Raw genomic sequence first — 18284 nt, 5'->3', positions numbered from 1 at the left:
TTAGGGTGTGGTTGGTTGTCTTTGGTTGGCTGTAGTGAGAATTGTTTTTGTGTGAGAGCAGGGTGTGAGTGTGTATTTTTGAATCAGGTTAGCCAGATTGATTCATATGCTGTTGGGGGATTCTTGTTGTTGTCTTGTTGGGCTGTGTATGTGACAAAGGGGAACCAAACCGGGGTGAAGGCGTCTTCTTCTATTTGTCCCCGTGTCAGTGTGCTTTTGAGTTGTGTGGGGGGCAGAATTCAACAGGTACTGTTTGAAGATTGCTACACCCCCATGCAGCTCCTCAAGCTACAGAGTGACTCTGTTGGGGGAAAGATGGCAATTCTGCGTAATTTCCATTAATAACAAGCAAACAATATAGTATATGGGTTCCCAAGCTGTGGTCTGTGGTTGACCAGTGCTCTGCAAGCTACATCTGGGTGATCCATGGTGTATTTGTAAAAATACCATAATCATGAAGCAATTGGCTCCGTATATCACAATTGCTACAAAGGCAGTAAAATCATTATGTGATCTGCAAAGACCCTCAGCAGTTTTCAAGTGGTCTGTGGGGGGAAAGTTCAGGAACTACTGACACAGAATAAGATATAAGCAAAATACTGTGATGTAACAACCATTTTCATTAGTGTAGTCATCATTCATCAAAGCCAATAGGGCTGCCCTCATGTAGTGATCACTGAAGCAGTATTTAAAATTACTTGAAGGTTCCTGCTTCACTAAAGTTTTTCATAAGAATTCACAGATAGACAGCATGATTTTTTTGTCTTGAGACCTAAGCAATAAAATTCAACTATCGGCACAATAATTCTGTAGACCTGTAATGGCCATTTTGTAGAGTCTTAAAAGGAATGTAATAAATGACTAAGTACAATAAGCCTTATGGTTTCTAAAAAGAATGCTTGTGCCACTGTACAAAAATGATAAGGAGCAATTTTAATCAGAAAACAGCTATGATATTCGTATTTAACACAGCAAACTGTGGTTCATAGGTATACACTCATGATGCTTTTAACTGTTATGCTTCCAACTGCCAGCTTCATTACATGTAGATATAAAACCATAATATGCATGAGGCAAATACCATGTTTTCTGCTATATGCATGTTACAGGAACATACCAAAGCTGGGGTTGGTCACAACACCTTGCTGTATTCACAAGCAGTGGTGAACATACATTGGCCATCACATAGCATGTCTTCAGATATGATGAAATCTGCTCTTATATAAACTTCTTTCTCTCAAAAGAAAGAATGTTGATGTCTCAGATTGTGAAATACAGATGTCTAACTGAGGCAGGTCTAGACAGGAAACCTACATACCGTATTTTCCCGTGTATAAGACTATATTTTTTCCTAAATTTTTGAAGTTTAAAATAAGGGGTCTTATACATGGAGGCGTCTTATACACGGGAAAATATGGTAAAAGCTCTCTCCAGCAGTGCTTGCCCATAACAGCTACTCTATCGTACTCCACAGCATTTCTGGTCAATATCTCTTAATTATTATTAATGTAGGAGAATAAACTGTCAATAAAGAATAATGAGCCTTACAAACAAGACTTATGCTAAACTGCAGAGGGAAATGACCTTTTTGTTCTTCCTAAAACTTAATAATATACATTCATCTTCAAAGGTTACTATATTTTCCACAGTATGATTCAAGAAATTAAACAAATAAGGTTTATATATAGATAGAATTCTATCATATATATAGAATTCTATTGCATTTTGCGCTGCACAGCCCTCCCCTGCTTTACAAATATATAGCAAATATCAAAAAAGAAATGAAACTAATTTAGCATTGGAACTCCCCAGAGTGCCTTACGGGTAGGGGTGGGGGACACATCAGCTCAGGTGGAGAGGACAAGGTAATTTGGAGTGAGGAAACAGCTGGTGGAGGAAAAGTTAATAATATAATCACTCTGCACTGTTTCCTTGCTATAAAATGTCCCATCCACACTCCCCCAGAAGGAGCTGTATGCAGTTTGGGGATACGTCTGGATCCATTGCCATCATTTGAGATGCAGGTGGCCTTGGTGGCATGGAGTGTCTTCCATCAGCTACGTTTGGTGCCACATGGTTCTGTGTTGGGTGTTCAACGTCTTTATAAATGACTTGAATAAAGGAATTGATATGAAGCTCATCAGATTTGTAGACACCTGGGACAGGTAGCTAATGCTGCAAAAGACAGGATTTAAGATGGTCTTAACAGATTGGAGAACTGGGCCAAAACTAACAAAATGAATTTCAATGGGGCGAATGTAAAGCACTTAGGCAGGAAGAAGATGGGGGGCACCTGGATTGCCAGTAATACATGTGAAAAGGATCCAGGGGTCTTAGAAAACCACAAGCTTAACATGGGTCAACAGTGTGGTGCATCACATAAAGCTAATGCTATCCTAGGCCTCATCAAAGCAAATTACAGTGTTAACAATATTATTATTGAATTTGATATTCTGGAACTACAAATGAAGTTAGGATAGACATATTGGACAAGCATCTAATGTGACCTTTCAAACTTTTTAAGAGCTCTTTTTCTGACAGAGATTGCTATAATGGTGCATAATAAGCGCCCAATGAGAATGGTATATGACCCTTCTCAAAAAATGGTGGTGGGGTCAATTCTTCTCATGGAATCTTTTCAGAAGGTCCTTATTCTAGCAGTTCAAGCCCTACTGCTTGTTAATAGGGGTTCTTATGTTTGGCAGAGAACAAGTGAGGGATTGTAAAGCAATTTGGAGGTTAGTAGGGGCAAATCTCTGAAGAACAAATGTCTAGAACACACACACACACCCAGAGGCAAAATTACATAAAGTGGTATCATTTAATCATAAACAGAGTGAGATAGAAAGGGATCAGGGCTGGGTGCTTTTGTGATGGGGAACTTGTTGACCACCAGACCTTGTTGGATTCCAACACCCATCATTTCTGACCATTGCGTATGATGTCTGTGGCTGATAGGAATAGTAGTTCAGCAACATCTGGAGGGTCAAAGGTTCCCCATCCCTCTTTTAGACAAAATACGTTTGTCACTTCTCTGATTTTAATCTTGTAGATTATGTCATTTCTTTAGAAATGTCAAATCAGCACATGGAACTTGCAATTCTGTTAGGCAGATACAGATCAAAAGTTAGAATGCTAAAGAAAAGAAACGTCAGCTATAATTAATACATAAATTACTCTGTGACAGTGTCACCTTTTATTTCGGAGCAACAAGAATATATTAGACGATATTAATAATGTCTTCAGAAGAATAGCATGTCAGCTGCACCCCCACATTCCCAAATCAGGAGACTGTTTGGCTTTGAAATGAAATACATGCTTCTCTGAAAAAGAGCTTTTCACAGTTTGAGTCAACAGATTCTGAAACATACTGAAGCAATTAAAGAGGGAGAAAATATACTGTGAGAATAAGATTCCGGAAAGCTATTAAAATCTAGCCTTTGGTTAAAAAAGAAAGAAAGGGCAAAGTCTTTATTTTCTATATGAAATATTAATCTGAGAATGGGAAAAATCGCCAGTGTAACAAATTGAGTAATGTTTGCAGTGCTAAATGTAAACTGAGATTCTGAATTTTAAACATAAAAGTGCCAACATTTTATTGTGTATATTATTGTGGATCACATTTCATCTATTGTGCTTTAGTACAAATTACAAAATAAAGGGGGGAAATTCATGTGAAAATGAATTGTTGCATTGCTTCTACATGCGCCTAACTTGCAGCTCAGCCCAACTGTGCTGCATTGACTTCAGCAGCTTTGTAGTGCCATGGTAAGTGTAGGTGGAGCTGCGCAACATGTGTCAAAAGTTGTGTGAATTCCATCACTCATTCATAACAGTTTGGCCATGCAAAGTAGCTCTTACTTCCATCTAATGTTTTAGGGATTGGCATTTGAAAGAATACTGGTATGCAAAGGACCCTTGCACTCATTTTGTTTTACTTGCAGTATGGCATGGCAATAATTTACTATCTTAAGTTGATAACATTATATTAATAATTTATAATCTTAAGATAGCAAACTATAAATATCTTAGATATTTATAAATATCTAAGAGAGAGATTTTAGTTCTATTTTCTACATAAGATACTCAATTTTGCATGCTCTTTCCTTGATACAGATAGACATTTGGTCTTAATGAATTCAAAGCAGACATGAACCATGAAGCAGATTATTTTTTACTGTCCATTTTTAATAATTATGACTGATACACTTTACTTATCATAAATGATAGCATAATTGAGGGATAACAAAATAATTTTAATAATTCCAACTTGCCAAATGAGTTGACATAGCCAGGAGGCTATAAAAGCAATACTATCTTTTTTAATAGGCATTAAAATTATTTTATTCCCCAAAACAGCCTTTCTAACAGGTTTTTATTCTAATTAGTGAGTCTAACCTAATAGCCAGTTGTTTGAATAATTGACCTATAAAGCCTACAGCCCACAAACCTTTATTACTTGTTATATACTCTCTTACAATATACCTTATAGTTTTGTCTTCCTGTCCTTGCTATAAGCCCTAAGACCCTAGAAAAGGAATCATATAATGCAATCACTGAATTGTAGCTTAAGTTGCCACATTTAAAAACATATTTTTACTGGCTGATATAAATTGTTACCATCAAAATTGTTTTGTTTTTTTCCAGATGATCTTTACTGAATTTTTAGTTACATACTGTACATACACATACATTATATTTCACATTTGTTCTTGCTCTCCCGAGCTGACTTCCCTTCTGGCTTTTTTGTGTCCTCTTTTACCATCAAAATTGTTTTAATAATGTAAGTTTAATTGTTCTAAGTGAAAGACTAACTTTATACAAATATACAATTAAATGTTTGTATTTATATTTTCTTTGTGAAGCAGGTAATACACTAAACACGTTTCATTTGAAGGGTTGACTGTACAAATATACAAAAATGATACTGTGTCTTCACAGGTACAAGAAGTATGCTTTCAAATGTAAGTCACATGAATTATATTGAACAACTGCTGAGGACTAAGGCATTGGTTCCCAACCTCGCCCTCTCCCGCTCCCCAGTCCACTTGAAAATTGCTGAGTCTTGGTGGATCACATAGTGTTTTCTTTGCCTGTTATAGCAAATGTAATGTGTAGTGCTAGGTCAGGGGTAGGCAACCTAAGGCCCATGGGCTGGATGTGGCCCAATTGCCTTCTCAATCTGGCCCACGGATGGTCCGGGAATCAGGGTGTTTTTACACAAGTAGAATGTGTCCTTTTATTTAAAATGCATCTCAGGGTTATTTGTGGGGCATAGGAATTCATTCATCCCCCCTCCCCCCAAAAATAGTCCGGCCCACCACATGGTCTGAGGGACGGTGGAGCGGCCCACGGCTGAAAAAGGTTGCTGACCCCTGTGCTAGGTGCTGTATGGTTTTTAATTGTATTTTTATTGCTTATTTTATTTCTTATATTGTATTTTACTGTACTGCAATTTGAATTCCTTAGACTTCATTAAAATTAAAATTGTAGCTGTTTTTCATGAGACACATTGCGAACCACCTGAATAAAGCTTGCCATGAACCCTAGTTTGGAAACCCCTGGGCTAGGCCATATCGAGGAAGACTTGCAGAACGTTGGGGGTAATAGTCACATTTTTTATTTACATCAGCAGACATGCTGCTTCTATTTTCTAACTTTCTGTCTGATATCTGAAGTAACCCAGTGGGGGCCCATTAGCCAAACAGGCCAATAATAATAATAACATGTTTACACGACCAAATTAATAAAGATTTTTATTTCATTAACTAGGTAAAGGTAAAGGTACCCCTGCCCGTACGGGCCAGTCTTGCCAGACTCTAGGGTTGTGCGCTCATCTCACTCTAGAGGCCGGGAGCCAGCGCTGTCCAGAGACACTTCCGGGTCACGTGGCCAGCGTGACAAGCTGCATCTGGTGAGCCAGCGCAGCACACGGAACGCCGTTTACCTTCCCGCTAGTAAGCGGTCCCTATTTATCTACTTGCACCCGGAAGTGCTTTCGAACTGCTAGGTTGGCAGGCCCTGGGACCGAACGACGGGAGCGCACCCCGCCGCGGGGATTCGAACCGCCGACCATGCGATCGGCAAGTCCTAGGCGCTGAGGTTTTACCCACAGCGCCACCCGCGTCCCTTATTTCATAGAATCATAGAACTGTAGAGTTGGAAGGGACCCTGAGGATCATCTAGTCCAACCCCCTGCAATGCAGGAATATGCAGCTGGTCCATACAGGGATTGAACCTACAACCTTGGTGTTATCAGCACCATGGTGTAACCAACTGAGCTATCCAGGCTCATTAACTAGGTTGCCTTAATTGATTAATATTTAGAACAATTAAAGATTGAGTGCTATCAAACCTCATTATGGGTTCTTTTTAATAAATGCTGACCCCAGAGGTCTTGCTCTTGTCTGCTTCTTCATTCTTGAAGGACTGTATCCATATGGTACTAAAACTATTTCACACTGGTGGGTGCCATATCCTCAACTCTCCCCATCTTTCACATAGGAAAAATCAAAGCAGGCACTAAATATAATTTCTTCTGCCAGCCTGTTGAAGGATGAAACAACTTCCAATAGGAGGAGCACAAAATCAAAGCAGCTTTGGTCAAGTGGTCCTAGTGAAAAGGTGCAGGGATATCCAATTGTCCACCCCTTATTAGAATAGGGTTGAAAGCATTGATCAGTTAATCAGTGAGATTAATGCTATGATTGGAATTTTGAATACAAACTCCAATCATAGCATTAATCTCACTGATTAACTGATCAATGCTTTCAGACCTAGCATAATCAACTTTTTCAAAAGCTAACAATCAGTCCTTGCGGTCCATTCCATTGAAATTATTATGCCCCCACAGCATTTGGCTGTGATCCTAAAAGCATTTACTCATAATTACAGCACAGTTCCTCAGCACCTTTTTCTATCACAGATTTCCTCAGAATTTACCTAATACCACACAGCTCAATTTTCATATATGTTTAATGTTTACCTACCTAGTCTTCAAGGCAATGTATAAAAACAAATTGCAAAATTATCTAGCATTAAAATGTTTATGTAAAAGTTGCTGCCATAAATATATTTATATAGAAATAACATTTATTGTGCAATTGTATAGGTTGGGATGTGCTGCAATACCCTTGCATTGGGCTGTTGACTAGGCACCTTTAGGAAACACCTGGTGTCTAAGCAAAAGCAGTGGGAAGCAACCACTAAATGGTGACTGGAATGGCACTGGAACCGCCTCTGAAAAGTGAGTAACACAGCACTGCCTTGCCACACGAGAATGCCCACTGAAATGTGTTCATCATAGGAGGGCATTGAACTCTTTCAATGCAATACTGTACTGGGATGTATTAAGGCTTACTAAAAATAGGGGCAGGCAAGGGAGAGGAATAGAGATAAGCACAGTAAGGAAGAGTGAATGCCAAGAGAAAAAGGCTGGTTCCGTGCAAATGAGGTACGTACAGTAACTGGCTTTTCCCTCCACTTTAGCTCCAAGGGAAATGGTTGTGATCTTACTCTTCCCACAAACACACCAAGCGACTCTAGGGCCGTAGGGGGTGGAAGCTGTGGCAGAGGATCTGCTTTGCGTGCAGAAGGTTCGATCCCTGCCATTTCCAGGAGAAAGCCCAGAGAGCCACTGCCAGGCAGTTGCAGATCCAACAGACAATACTGAGCAGAATGGACCACTGGTCTGACTCAGTGGAAGGCAATAGCTTCCTATGTTCCTAGCGTGGCTGGGGGCGGGGTGGGGTAGGCACCGAGGCCTCCCCGGGTCTGCGTACGCGTGTCCCATGCCAATGTGGCCAGCAGCCCCTTGCAGCTGGAACCTGCTGCTTGCTCCATCCCGTTTCTGCTCACCTGTCCCTTCCCTCTGGACGGGGTTCTCCGAGGGACCGCAGAATCGTGGCGGCTACAAGGGGGGGGAGCCCCCCGAGAGCTGCCCCAAGCGCCGCGCCACCACGAGAGAGCCAAGAGTGCCCAGGTGAGCAGGCAGAGGCAGCGGCCGCTCCTCGCAACCGCTTCCCGGGCTACGGGGCGAGGAGCAGCCCCACTGCCTCCGCCTCCTTGCCTGCGCTCGCTTTGTGGGCGGCCCGGCAGCTGGGACTACCAGGCAGGGGGCGGACGAGGACGGAGGGACAACAACCCGATCCCGACTGGGAGCCCGGAGAGCTGTTTCTTTCTGACTACAAATCCCGGGATGCAAGATGCTGCCTTTAAGAACAAAAGGAAAGGAAAACGGAGCAAGAGCAGCCGCGTTGCACCTCGGGACATGTAGTCTTGTTGCCCGCTCTATGTGCAAAGCGAAAGAGGGCGGGGGGGGCTTGAAAGGGAAAGCGGCGGAGGAGATTGGGAGTGGGTCGAAGCGAGGGTCTCCGGAAGCTCTCGCGAGATCTCGGGCAGCCCTTTCTTCCCTGTGCGCGTCTCGTGCGCTTTGCTCGCGAGCGCGGCGGCCTCGGCTGGGATGTTTTGTGCAGTCGCCATTCCCTGGCGTGACGTCATAGTGCATTGTTGTGACTTGCGTAGCGGAGCATCCCTCAAGCTGTCAGCTGTGTCGCCGCCGCCGCCGCCGCTGCGGGAGCGCGAGCCCGAGCCTGCCCAGCCCCCCGCCCGCTCGCCGTCCCCGCGCCCCTCCCTCGGGGGTTCTCGGACTCCACGTCACCGCCTCGTTGTCTGTGCGGGACCCTCGGGCTCCCCCGCCCTCCCCCCGCCCCGTCCCCGCACGTTCCGTCCCGCCCCCGCCCCCCCTAGAACCATCTCAATGAGATGCAAACATGAAAGACAAGAGGAAGAAGAAGGACCGCACCTGGGCCGAGGCTGCCCGCCTGGTAGGTGCGACCGGAGCTTTGTGCATGCGGGGCCGGCCCGTCCGGCTGCTGTTCCTGTGGGCGAGCCGGGGAGGCGCCTGGCGCAGCCAGCCAGCCGGCCCCCCTCCCGCCCCGAGCGCCTGCACATTGTTGCCGTCGGCAGGGGATGCTGCGCTGCGCCGGGGCAGGCGAGCGAGAGGCAGCCCCTCCGGAGGCGCGGGACGAGACGGGAAGCTGAGGCTGCGTTCTCGTGGAACAATGTTCCGTGCAGAAGAAGTCTCTGCGGAGCGGCTGCGCTCGGGGAGCTACTTTGTTCGTGGACTGCCTGACTGCATGCCACGTCCCGTAGTGAGTTAGTCCGCCGCCAGCCTGGAGGGAAGACCCTCCTCCGTCCGGTGCAGGAAGGCCGTGCGGCGAAGGGCCACAGGCGGGCGGGCGGGGAGGGGAGCTACGAAACACGCACATTGCCGGGCTCCGAGTTTCTGAATAGAGATGTCGAGCTTCCTCCGCCTGCCCCCTCCTCCCCACCTCACTTGGTCAAGCCATAAGCACTCCTGGTTATTGATGTAATGTAACCCCACACGGATCTGGGAAATTGGGGAAGGAGGAGAATTTCTTCCTCACCTGGACAGTAACTAGAGCGAGGGGCAGTGTCTCCCAGCCCGTTATAACTCCTCCATAGTGCTTTCATTCATTATCGTCGGGATTCGTCTGTGTGTGTGTCTGTGTGTAGTTGACAGCCTGTACTCTACTTCATTCTTAATAATGGGTACGAAAGCTGTTTTAGTGATCATTTAATTTGTATGTATGTGCAAACAAAAAACGATATTTTTCGTGGGGCAACTCCCTTTGTACAGCACGTGTGTAACAGAGTAGTGTTTGTGTGTGTGTGTGTGATGGCCAGAATTTACTTCCATACAGTGGCATAGCGTGGGGGGTGCAGGGGGGGCCGGCCGCACCGGGCGCAACATCTGGGGTTAGGGCAAATCCACGGGTTAGGGGGCGCAAATTACTTGCCTTGCCCCGGGTGCTGACAACCCACGCTACGCCACTGCTTCCATAGCATGTATATGTATAACAAGCAGTGTTTACTCCTCTGTGTGTGTGTGTGTGTGTGTGGTTAGAGAAATTTCTCCATGTATATGAAAGTGAGAGGAGAATTGAGAGTCCTGTATGCACTTTTTCACTCCGTAGAAAGAGATAGTATGCTGCTGGCCAAAATGTTCCAAAAATCTGCCTCCTTGCGTTATGTATTAGTGAATTTAAATATCAAATGATTGTACCTACATTTTGGCATGCTTGTGTTAAATGTGAGGGGTTTGCTTGTGCACTGTATAGTTTCCCATCCACCCTTCTTAGAAAATACCTGATTATACTATTCCTCAAAAGCCTGCTGTGTTTCTAAGGACACCAGTATTCATTGGCAAAATAAATATTTCTATTCCTTCCCACCCGTTTCTGTGTCCATTGTACCGTTTTAGTGCACATTTTAAAAATTCCTTTTCAAGCTTTGAATTGTCTGTGTTTTGTAATCTTGCAAATTAAGACTGCCCTTACCTGGAAGAAAGTCTCATTGGACTCGAAAGAGCTTACCTCTGAGTTGACATGTATAGGATTGCATTGTAAATTGACTCTGCAACATTGCTGCATGCAGTAAGATGTGTGTTGCTGTACAGTATTGTGTATGTATTTTGTGAAGTTTCACACTCTGTTCAGTGCAGCAATGTAAATGTATGTGTGTGGACTGCTTGAAGGACTGGCTGCTGGCTATATGGCTTGACTTTTGAATCTATTTTGCTGCCTTCTATTTGATACTTAATTGGCAAATGTGTCTACGACTATGTTCATTTTTTGTTGCTGTTTCATGTCTGCTGCAAAGCACATTCTTTTCAAAAAGGTGGTTTTCTACTGTGTTTGGTGGGACTATAAGGCACTGCCACTGTAGTTTGATATTCTGCACATAACTCATATAAAGACAACAAAGTCTTGTGACACCTTAAAAGCTAACAAATTTATTATAGGCTTTCATGGACTCAGGTCTGCTTTGTCAAATACACGAGCAGTTATCCTGAACTGCTGGTGTGCGTGGTATCGCTCTCAGTGTGAAAAAGCAAACAATGAGATCAGAAGGAAATTAAATTTAAAATTGTAACTTAATCTAAAATTACTTATGCTATTGACAGTGACCATTCTACAAGGCAGTATTGGTGATAACACAAACACCCTAGCATTGGTTAACTAATTAGCAGATGTAGCCTGATAGGAATCCCTGATCTTGATTTGAGCCAAAAGTGATACTATTGAACCTTTTGATAAATTAAGTCAATGGAGCCTCAGTTTTGAAGTTTCTTTGTTTGGGAGTAGCCACTTGGAGGTCAGTGGCAGAGTATCCTTGGAGACTGAAAGGTTCCTTTATTGGCTTTTGAATATTACCATATCTGAGCTCAGATTTGTGTCCACTTATTCTTTTGTGCAGAATCTGTAAATGTAACAGTTTAGCAACTGGTGTTAATTCAGCGTATACATCAGGATATAAACTTGAGTTTTTGTATCAACCACAGTAAGTGTGTAGAATAATTGTAGCACACCATTTGTTGTAACAGTGAAATGCAGTAATATATGATGCCACAAAACATAGGAAAACAGGAAACACTATGCTCAACTCGAAATGCTTAGAGTGCAGTCATACGCTCACCTCCCTGGGAGTTAGCCCTGTTGAACGCAGTGAGATTTGCTTCCAAGATGGATAGGGTGGATTGTACCATGTCTTTCCCCACTATGATACTATGGATCCTTCCTCCAATGAGTGAATATGCAGTGTTCGCTAACTGTCATCTTTAGACTAGGTGAAGCAGCCCCCAGGTAGGGACTTTTGAAACCCCATAAGAGAGATGGGAAACATGTGGTCCTTCTCCAGAGTTTGCTGGTCTACAACCATTGTTCCTGACTATTGGCTGTGGTGGCTGGGGCTGATGGGGGTTGTAGTTCAGCAGCCTCCTGAGGGCTGCAGATTCCCCATCCCTGCACTGTAACATCTTACCAGTATTTGGTATCTGAAGAAGTGTGCATGCACACGAAAGCTTATGCCCAGAACAAACTTAGTTCGTCTCTAAGGTGCTACTGGACAATTTTTATTTTTATATATTTCAATCTTATCAGTAGAACTGATACCAATTTCATATCCTTTGCTTGCAAAATACACGCAAAATTGTTTGTGTGCCACATTGCTTTCCGCTTCTGATACCCAATATTCTCCAGAGGGCTGCCTCCCAAAATGTTGCATTATGAGATCTCATCCAATCTATGAATTCCATGGAAGCCTGACTATTACTGGGTTCATCAGGGATTTTTATAGCTGAAAGGGAGTTGCATTGCAAGGCTAGAGGTGTTGCTATAACTTAGTAGTACAGCATGCCCTTGGCATGTATGAAGCTCTCTTTTAATTCCAACAAACTCTAGCTAGGGGATTGTGAGTAGAAGAAAGGGGATGAACTTATATCAGAAGTACAGGGGCAGCCTGGGACATTTTATGGCTTTAGACACCTCATACAACACTGCTGCACCATGCCATGCTGCCCTGCCCCCTCCTCCTCCACAGGCATCATCACCCCTGGCGCTGCCTCCTCTGTGGGTGCCCCCTTGCCAGGGGCAGTGGTAGGGCCCACCCATGGCACAGGAGAAGGCAGAGCGGCAGCAAGCAGTGCACCCTTCCGGCAAGATCTGCCTGAGTCCATCACCTCACCTTGCCTCTGGCCCTGCAGAAGTATATCTACTGCTGCCAGTCAGGTTTGAAATTTGGGTCTAAATGCATTGCCTGCAACAAAATACCTAGTGATCTTCTATTCCCAGGTTAGTTTGAATCTACAGAACAACAGCGGTGTGTTACATGGAATTTAACAATTTAACAATCTGATCTCCTATTTGACTCAAAGGCAAGATCCTTAATATACAATGCTTTAGATAGAACACATATCATCGCTTCCATTGGCTCTGGTATAGTAGTTGAATTAGAGTTTAATCTGAGATCTCTCAAAGCATGGTGACGCCACAAAGTGTTCACTGGTAAGCATTTCACCAGTTTGTTATTCTGCTCTCTTGGGATTCATCAATATTTTATTTCTGGCCTTACTGAATCAATTTCAGTGACAAGCAAACAGTTGAGACCTAATATGTTCTCAAGCAATGACTCCTGTGATAGCTTGATCAATGTTCACACTACAGAATTCCATGAGTACTGAGTTACCAAATGCTTAATCTACCATGGGCAGGGCAGAGTAACACAAATATTTAAACCATTCATTGTAGCAATGTCATCCCTCAGTATAAAGCCACCATATACTATTAGAGTGTAAAAGGATGTAGAGTACTCAGAAATGGTAGTTAAGGTTGTCAGTGCAGGTATAACTGCCTTTTGAAGTGTGGCTATGCATATACATTTTAAAACATATTTTAATATGCAGGATTTTCCTGCAGGATCTCTTATGCAAATTGGACAACTGTTGAACATTAATTCTGTTTGTAGCCTGATGTCTGGTTTGCACTACACCTCCCATTGACTAATAAATGTTTCCCTTTTATTCTTTTTCCCATTGTGCTATTTGAAATAGTATCAGTGCATTTCAGATAAAAATAGGTTTAGCTTTACAGCTTTATTTGAATTATTAGTTCCATTTTGTGTATACCAGAACTGAGGCAAAAATTATAGGCCTTGTACAAGAACATAAGCCAGCCCTTAGAAGACTTCTGTATCTTTAGGAGGCACTCATATATTTACTTGGGGTGGGGCTGTAGCTCAGTGGGCACAGCTCCTGCTTTGCATGCAGAAGACTCTTGGTTTAAACACTGGCAATTCTAGGTAGGTTTAGGAAAGATGTCTGTCTGAAATCCTGGAGAGCCACTGTCAGTCCATAGACAATACTGACCCATATTGGTGAATGTTCTGACTTGATACAGTGGTGCCTCGCAAGACGAACGCCTCGCAAAACGAAAAACTCGCAAGACGAAAGAGTTTTCCGTTTTTGAGTCGTTCCGCAAGACAAATTTCCCTATGGGCTTGCTTCGCAAGAAGAAAGCCCATAGGGAAATCTCCGGGGACCTCTTTTAAATGCTGGCGGTGGGGAGCAAAGCCTTTCGCCCCTCTCCGGCCTTCAGAAGAGGTCCAGGAAGTCCGGCGGGGGCCGAAAGGCTTTGCTCCCCACCGCCAGCATTTTAAAAGCGGTCCGGGATAGCAGGGAAGCGCACTGCGCTTTCCCGCTATCCCGGACCGCTTTTAAAATGCTGGCCGTCAGGAGCAAAGACTTTCGCCCACCGCCGGCCTTCAGAAGAGGTCCTGGACCTCTTCTGAAGGCCGGCGGGGGGCAAAAGTCTTTGCTCCCCCCGCCTGCCTTCCCGGGATAGCAGAGAAGTGCAGCGCGTTTCTCCACTATCCCGGACGGCTTTTGAAGGCAGGCGGGGGGGGGGGAGCAAAGACTTTCACCCACCGCCTGCCTTCAGAAGACCTCCGCTGTCCTGGGGGCTTTTAAAATGCTGGGGGTCGGCAGCGAAGGCTTCGCTGCCGCCCGCCAGCATTTTAAGATCGCCCCGGGACAGCGGAGAAGTCTCCGCTGTCCCGGGGGCTTTTAAAATGCTGGGGGTTGGCAGCAAAGCCCTCCTGTCCCTGGAGCTTGCGGGGCGGGAGGTGGGGAGAAGGGCTTTTCTTCCCACCGCCAGCCTTCAGAACAGCCTTCTGAAGGCTGGCGGTGGGAAGAAAAGCCCTTGTCCCCCCCCCCCCCAGCCTTCAGAAGAGGTCGGGGGACAGACTGTCCCCGGACCTGGTCTGAAGGCGGTTTCCATAGGAACGCATTGATTGATTTTCAATGCATTCCTATGGGACACCGTGCTTCGCAAGACGAAAAACTCGCAAGAAGAAAAAACTTGCGGAATGAATTAATTTCGTCTTGCGAGGCACCACTGTATAAGGCAGGCAGGCATGTTCTTGCTACTTGTACGACAAATGTGTTTGATTGCTGGCTAGAATAATCACACATAACCCTAATGTTTATTCTTATTAGCTGCACCTTTAACTCCTAAGGCATGAAAGAATCAGAGCTCAACAGGATGACAAAAGGGGGAGGAAATCCAACATGTTTACGTAAACTAATATTTATGAAAGATCCCAATGTGTTTCAAGCCTCAGTTCTTCTAGGGGACAAAAACCTTTTAATATATTCTGTAAATACATACACCAGGCATGTATATTAAGTGCAGCAGGCCTTACTTTTTGTACAAAGACAGTTTTGCTCTCTGGTTGTTCTCAAAAAGGAGAAGCAGAGGTGGTCTGCTTTTAAACAAAGTGTTCTTCATTGGGTTTGGGGGTGTTATATTTTTGTTTTGTTTTTTGTACAATATGCATCTCTAGATCATGTAGAGAAGCTTTTAAAATTATTTCCCTGAACAGCTGAGGCTAAAGGTCCTTAGGATATTCTCATAACCATTAGTTTGAAGTATTCTGTATGGCATTCTGATTCTCTATTGTCCCTTCCTCATATGTTAATTCATCAAGTGGTGCTCGGCTCCACTTTATTCTTTCAGGCAAACATCCTTCAATTTGTATTGTTGAATGCTTTGGAAACATCATAGACTGTACATCCCAAACATACTGTTGCACACCCTATCTTTCTAAGGATTATGAAGCATCTGTCACTGGTGACTCAGAATGCTCAGTTGCCAAAAGTACTAAACAGCTCAAAGTCCAATTTCTTTGATGGAATGGAAGGTTGTCCATTTGACTGGCATTAAGAGTGAGACAATTGGCCTCTGCTGGCTGATTGTCTTACCTACTCATGTTCTTCCAACATATCACCAACTATGCTATTGAGAGAGACAGCTGAATGAGCGAACAGGCAGAGAGAATACTGGCACAGGTCATGTGCTCTAGTACGTATTATGCATTCCCTACTCATCAACATGATGCATGCCAGTACTGCTTCTGTTCAATTGTACCATTTGTTTGAATGGGCAGAGAACAGGTGTCAGGTAGAGTGGTGAGTGAGATCAATGGCAGCTGTAGGGGTTTTTTGTTTTGTTTGGAAAGGGGGTCTACCTAGTGAGTAACCCTTGTATAAGCTAGACATTCTGACGGGGGTAATGTTCATGTTAAGATAATCAGCTTTTAATAAAGCTGCTGAGCAATCATACTTGTTTTCCATTCCATACAATATTTTATGGGCAATCTATAGTGTTTTAAAAGGTTAACCTGTATATGCTGACTCAGGCAATCAGTTTGAATACATAAGTAAAACTTGACTATGCGCAATCCACTGAACTGTGTCCATGAAATAGCATTTAAAATATAAAATAGATGGGTGCCTTAAGCTGTCTGTGTTTGCATAGGATGGTTAAGGGGGGAGAGGCCATATTGGTGCAAGGAGAATGTCAGCCACATGGCACCCTGCACAATCTATATTGATTGAGCGATTCAGAGACTTATGGGTTGTGTGCTGACCAAATAGGCTGCTTGAAGGAAGGAGTAGCTCTACACATCATCATGTCTTTCCTTGTGGATTGCTTTCTGCTCTTTTGGCATTTTGCTAAGGCACCAGACTAGAATTGTGTGGGCAAACATACTATGTGGTTACACCCTAATTGGTTGACTTTCCCTAGGGCATTAAATTTTAACAGATTTACAATTCATTGTTCTCTTTAATTCTCAGTGTGGCTTGCAGTTCTGAAAAGTGACAGTAAGACCAAACACCGAGCAATAAAGAAAAGTTATACTAAAAGCAGCAGTAGGAGCAAAATATAAGTAAGCAGGTTTTAGCAAAGGCCCCTTACAGCAAAAATGCTTCTAACCTGGTGCCAAACAATAACAATGTAGGTGCCTGCAGTGGTGGACTTGGGGCTCTCAAATTTCAGTGGTGCCCTGTGCAGCTCTAAATCCCACCCCCAACCCGACTGTTGTGATCTGTTTGACATCATAGTTGCGGTGCCCCCCTTTGGTGCCCAGTGCAGCCAAACTACCCTAAAATCACCTCTGGTGCCTGGTAAATAATCACTGGGAAGGGTGTTCCAAGGTCTGGCACCATTACATAAATGGTTTTGCTTTTAGCTGCTTTGTTGTTTAGTTGTGTGACCCCATGGACCAGAGCACGCCAGGCACTCCTGTCTTCCACTGCCTCCCGCTGCTTGGTCAAACTCATGTTTGTAGCTTCGAGAACACTGTCCAACCATCTCGTCCTCTGTTGTCCCCTTCTCCTTGTGCCCTCAATTTTTCCCAACATGAGGGTCTTTTCCAGGGAGTCTTCTCTTCTCATGAGGTAGCCAAAGTATTGGAGCCTCAGCTTCCAGTGAGCACTCAGGGCTGATTTCCTTAAGAATGGATCGGTTTGATCTTCTTGCAGTCCATGGGACTCTCAAGAGTCTCCTCCAGCACCATAATTCAAAAGCATCCATTCTTCGGCAATCAGCCTTCTTTATGGTCCAGCTCTCACGTCCATACATCACTACTGCGAAAACCGTAGTTTTAACTTTTTCTTGCTTTTCTCCCAAGAAGCAGGCATCTTTTAATTTCATGACTGCTGTCACCATCTGCAGTGATCATGGAGCCCAAGAAAGTATAATCTCTCACTGCCTCCATTTCTTCCCCTTCTATTTGCCAGGAGGTGATGGGACCTGTGGCCATGATCTTAGTTTTTTTGATGTTGAGCTTCAGACCATATTTTGTGTCCTCTTTCACCCTCATTAAAAGGTTCTTTAATTCCTCCTCACTTTCTGCCATCAAGGTTGTGTCATCAGCATATCTGAGGTTGTTGATATTTCTTCCGGCAATCTTAATTCCGGTTTGGGATTCATCCAGTCCAGCTTTTTGCATGGTGAATTCTCCATATAAGTTAAATAAGCAGGATGACTATATACAGCCTTGCCGTACTCCTTTTCCAATTTTGAACCAATCAGTTATTCTATATTCAGTTCTAACTGTAGCTTCTTGTCCCACATAGAGATTTCTCAGGAGACAAATGAGGTGATCAGGCACTCCCATTTCTTTAAGAATTTGCCACATAGTGCTGTGGTCGACACAGTCAATAATAATAATAATAATAATAATAAATTTTATTTATATCCCGCCCTCCCCAGCCGAAGCCGGGCTCAGGGCGGCTAACAACAATAAAACAGTACAAAAGTACAACACAAACAACACTCTAAAATCATTCATTATAAAATTAATTAAATTCAAGCCAATGGCCACCATTGGGCCAGAGCTCCGCGAAGATTGCCGAGGGAGGGAGTCAGTCTGTGCCCTGGCCAAAGGCCTGGCGGAACAGCTCTGTCTTGCAGGCCCTGCGGAAAGATGTCAAGTCCTGCAGGGCCCTAGTCTCTTGTGACAGAGTGTTCCACCAGATCGGAGCCACAGCCGAAAAAGCCCTGGCTCTAGTTGAGGCCAGCCTAACTTCTCTGTGGCCTGGGACCTTCAAGATGTTTTTATTTGAAGACCGTAAGTTTCTC

General features: G+C 44.0%; 1 protein-coding gene and 1 long non-coding RNA gene across 5 annotated transcripts in view; one reads left to right on the top strand and one right to left on the bottom strand.

Moving 5' to 3' along the window:
• Positions 1 to 914: 914 nt before the first annotated feature.
• LOC128417508 (uncharacterized) lies at positions 915 to 9241 on the bottom strand. Of its 2 annotated transcripts, none has more exons than XR_008331484.1 (3): positions 8804 to 9241; positions 2899 to 3003; positions 915 to 2175 (listed from the first exon to the last, which is right to left on the bottom strand). It is a non-coding gene; the product is annotated as an uncharacterized LOC128417508 (long non-coding RNA). The 2 variants fall into 2 exon arrangements; XR_008331485.1 differs by lacking the exon at positions 8804 to 9241 and adding an exon at positions 7858 to 8306.
• The window catches only part of ASXL3 (ASXL transcriptional regulator 3), a 103190-nt gene continuing 93318 nt past the window's right edge, over positions 8413 to 18284 (top strand). Inside the window, exon 1 of one of the 3 annotated variants that reach the window (XM_053396252.1) lies at positions 8413 to 8825. In XM_053396252.1, the coding sequence (XP_053252227.1) occupies positions 8772 to 8825 (54 nt within the window). In that variant the 5' untranslated portion in view covers positions 8413 to 8771. The remainder of the gene's footprint in view (positions 8826 to 18284) is intronic. The other 2 variants (XM_053396256.1, XM_053396253.1) reach the window with 2 other exon arrangements.

This window comes from Podarcis raffonei, chromosome 7, assembly GCF_027172205.1.
Source record: "Podarcis raffonei isolate rPodRaf1 chromosome 7, rPodRaf1.pri, whole genome shotgun sequence".
NCBI classification, from domain to species: domain Eukaryota; kingdom Metazoa; phylum Chordata; class Lepidosauria; order Squamata; family Lacertidae; genus Podarcis; species Podarcis raffonei.
The sequence above is the reverse complement of the archived record's forward strand: the minus strand, read 5'-3'. Positions and strand labels throughout refer to the sequence as shown.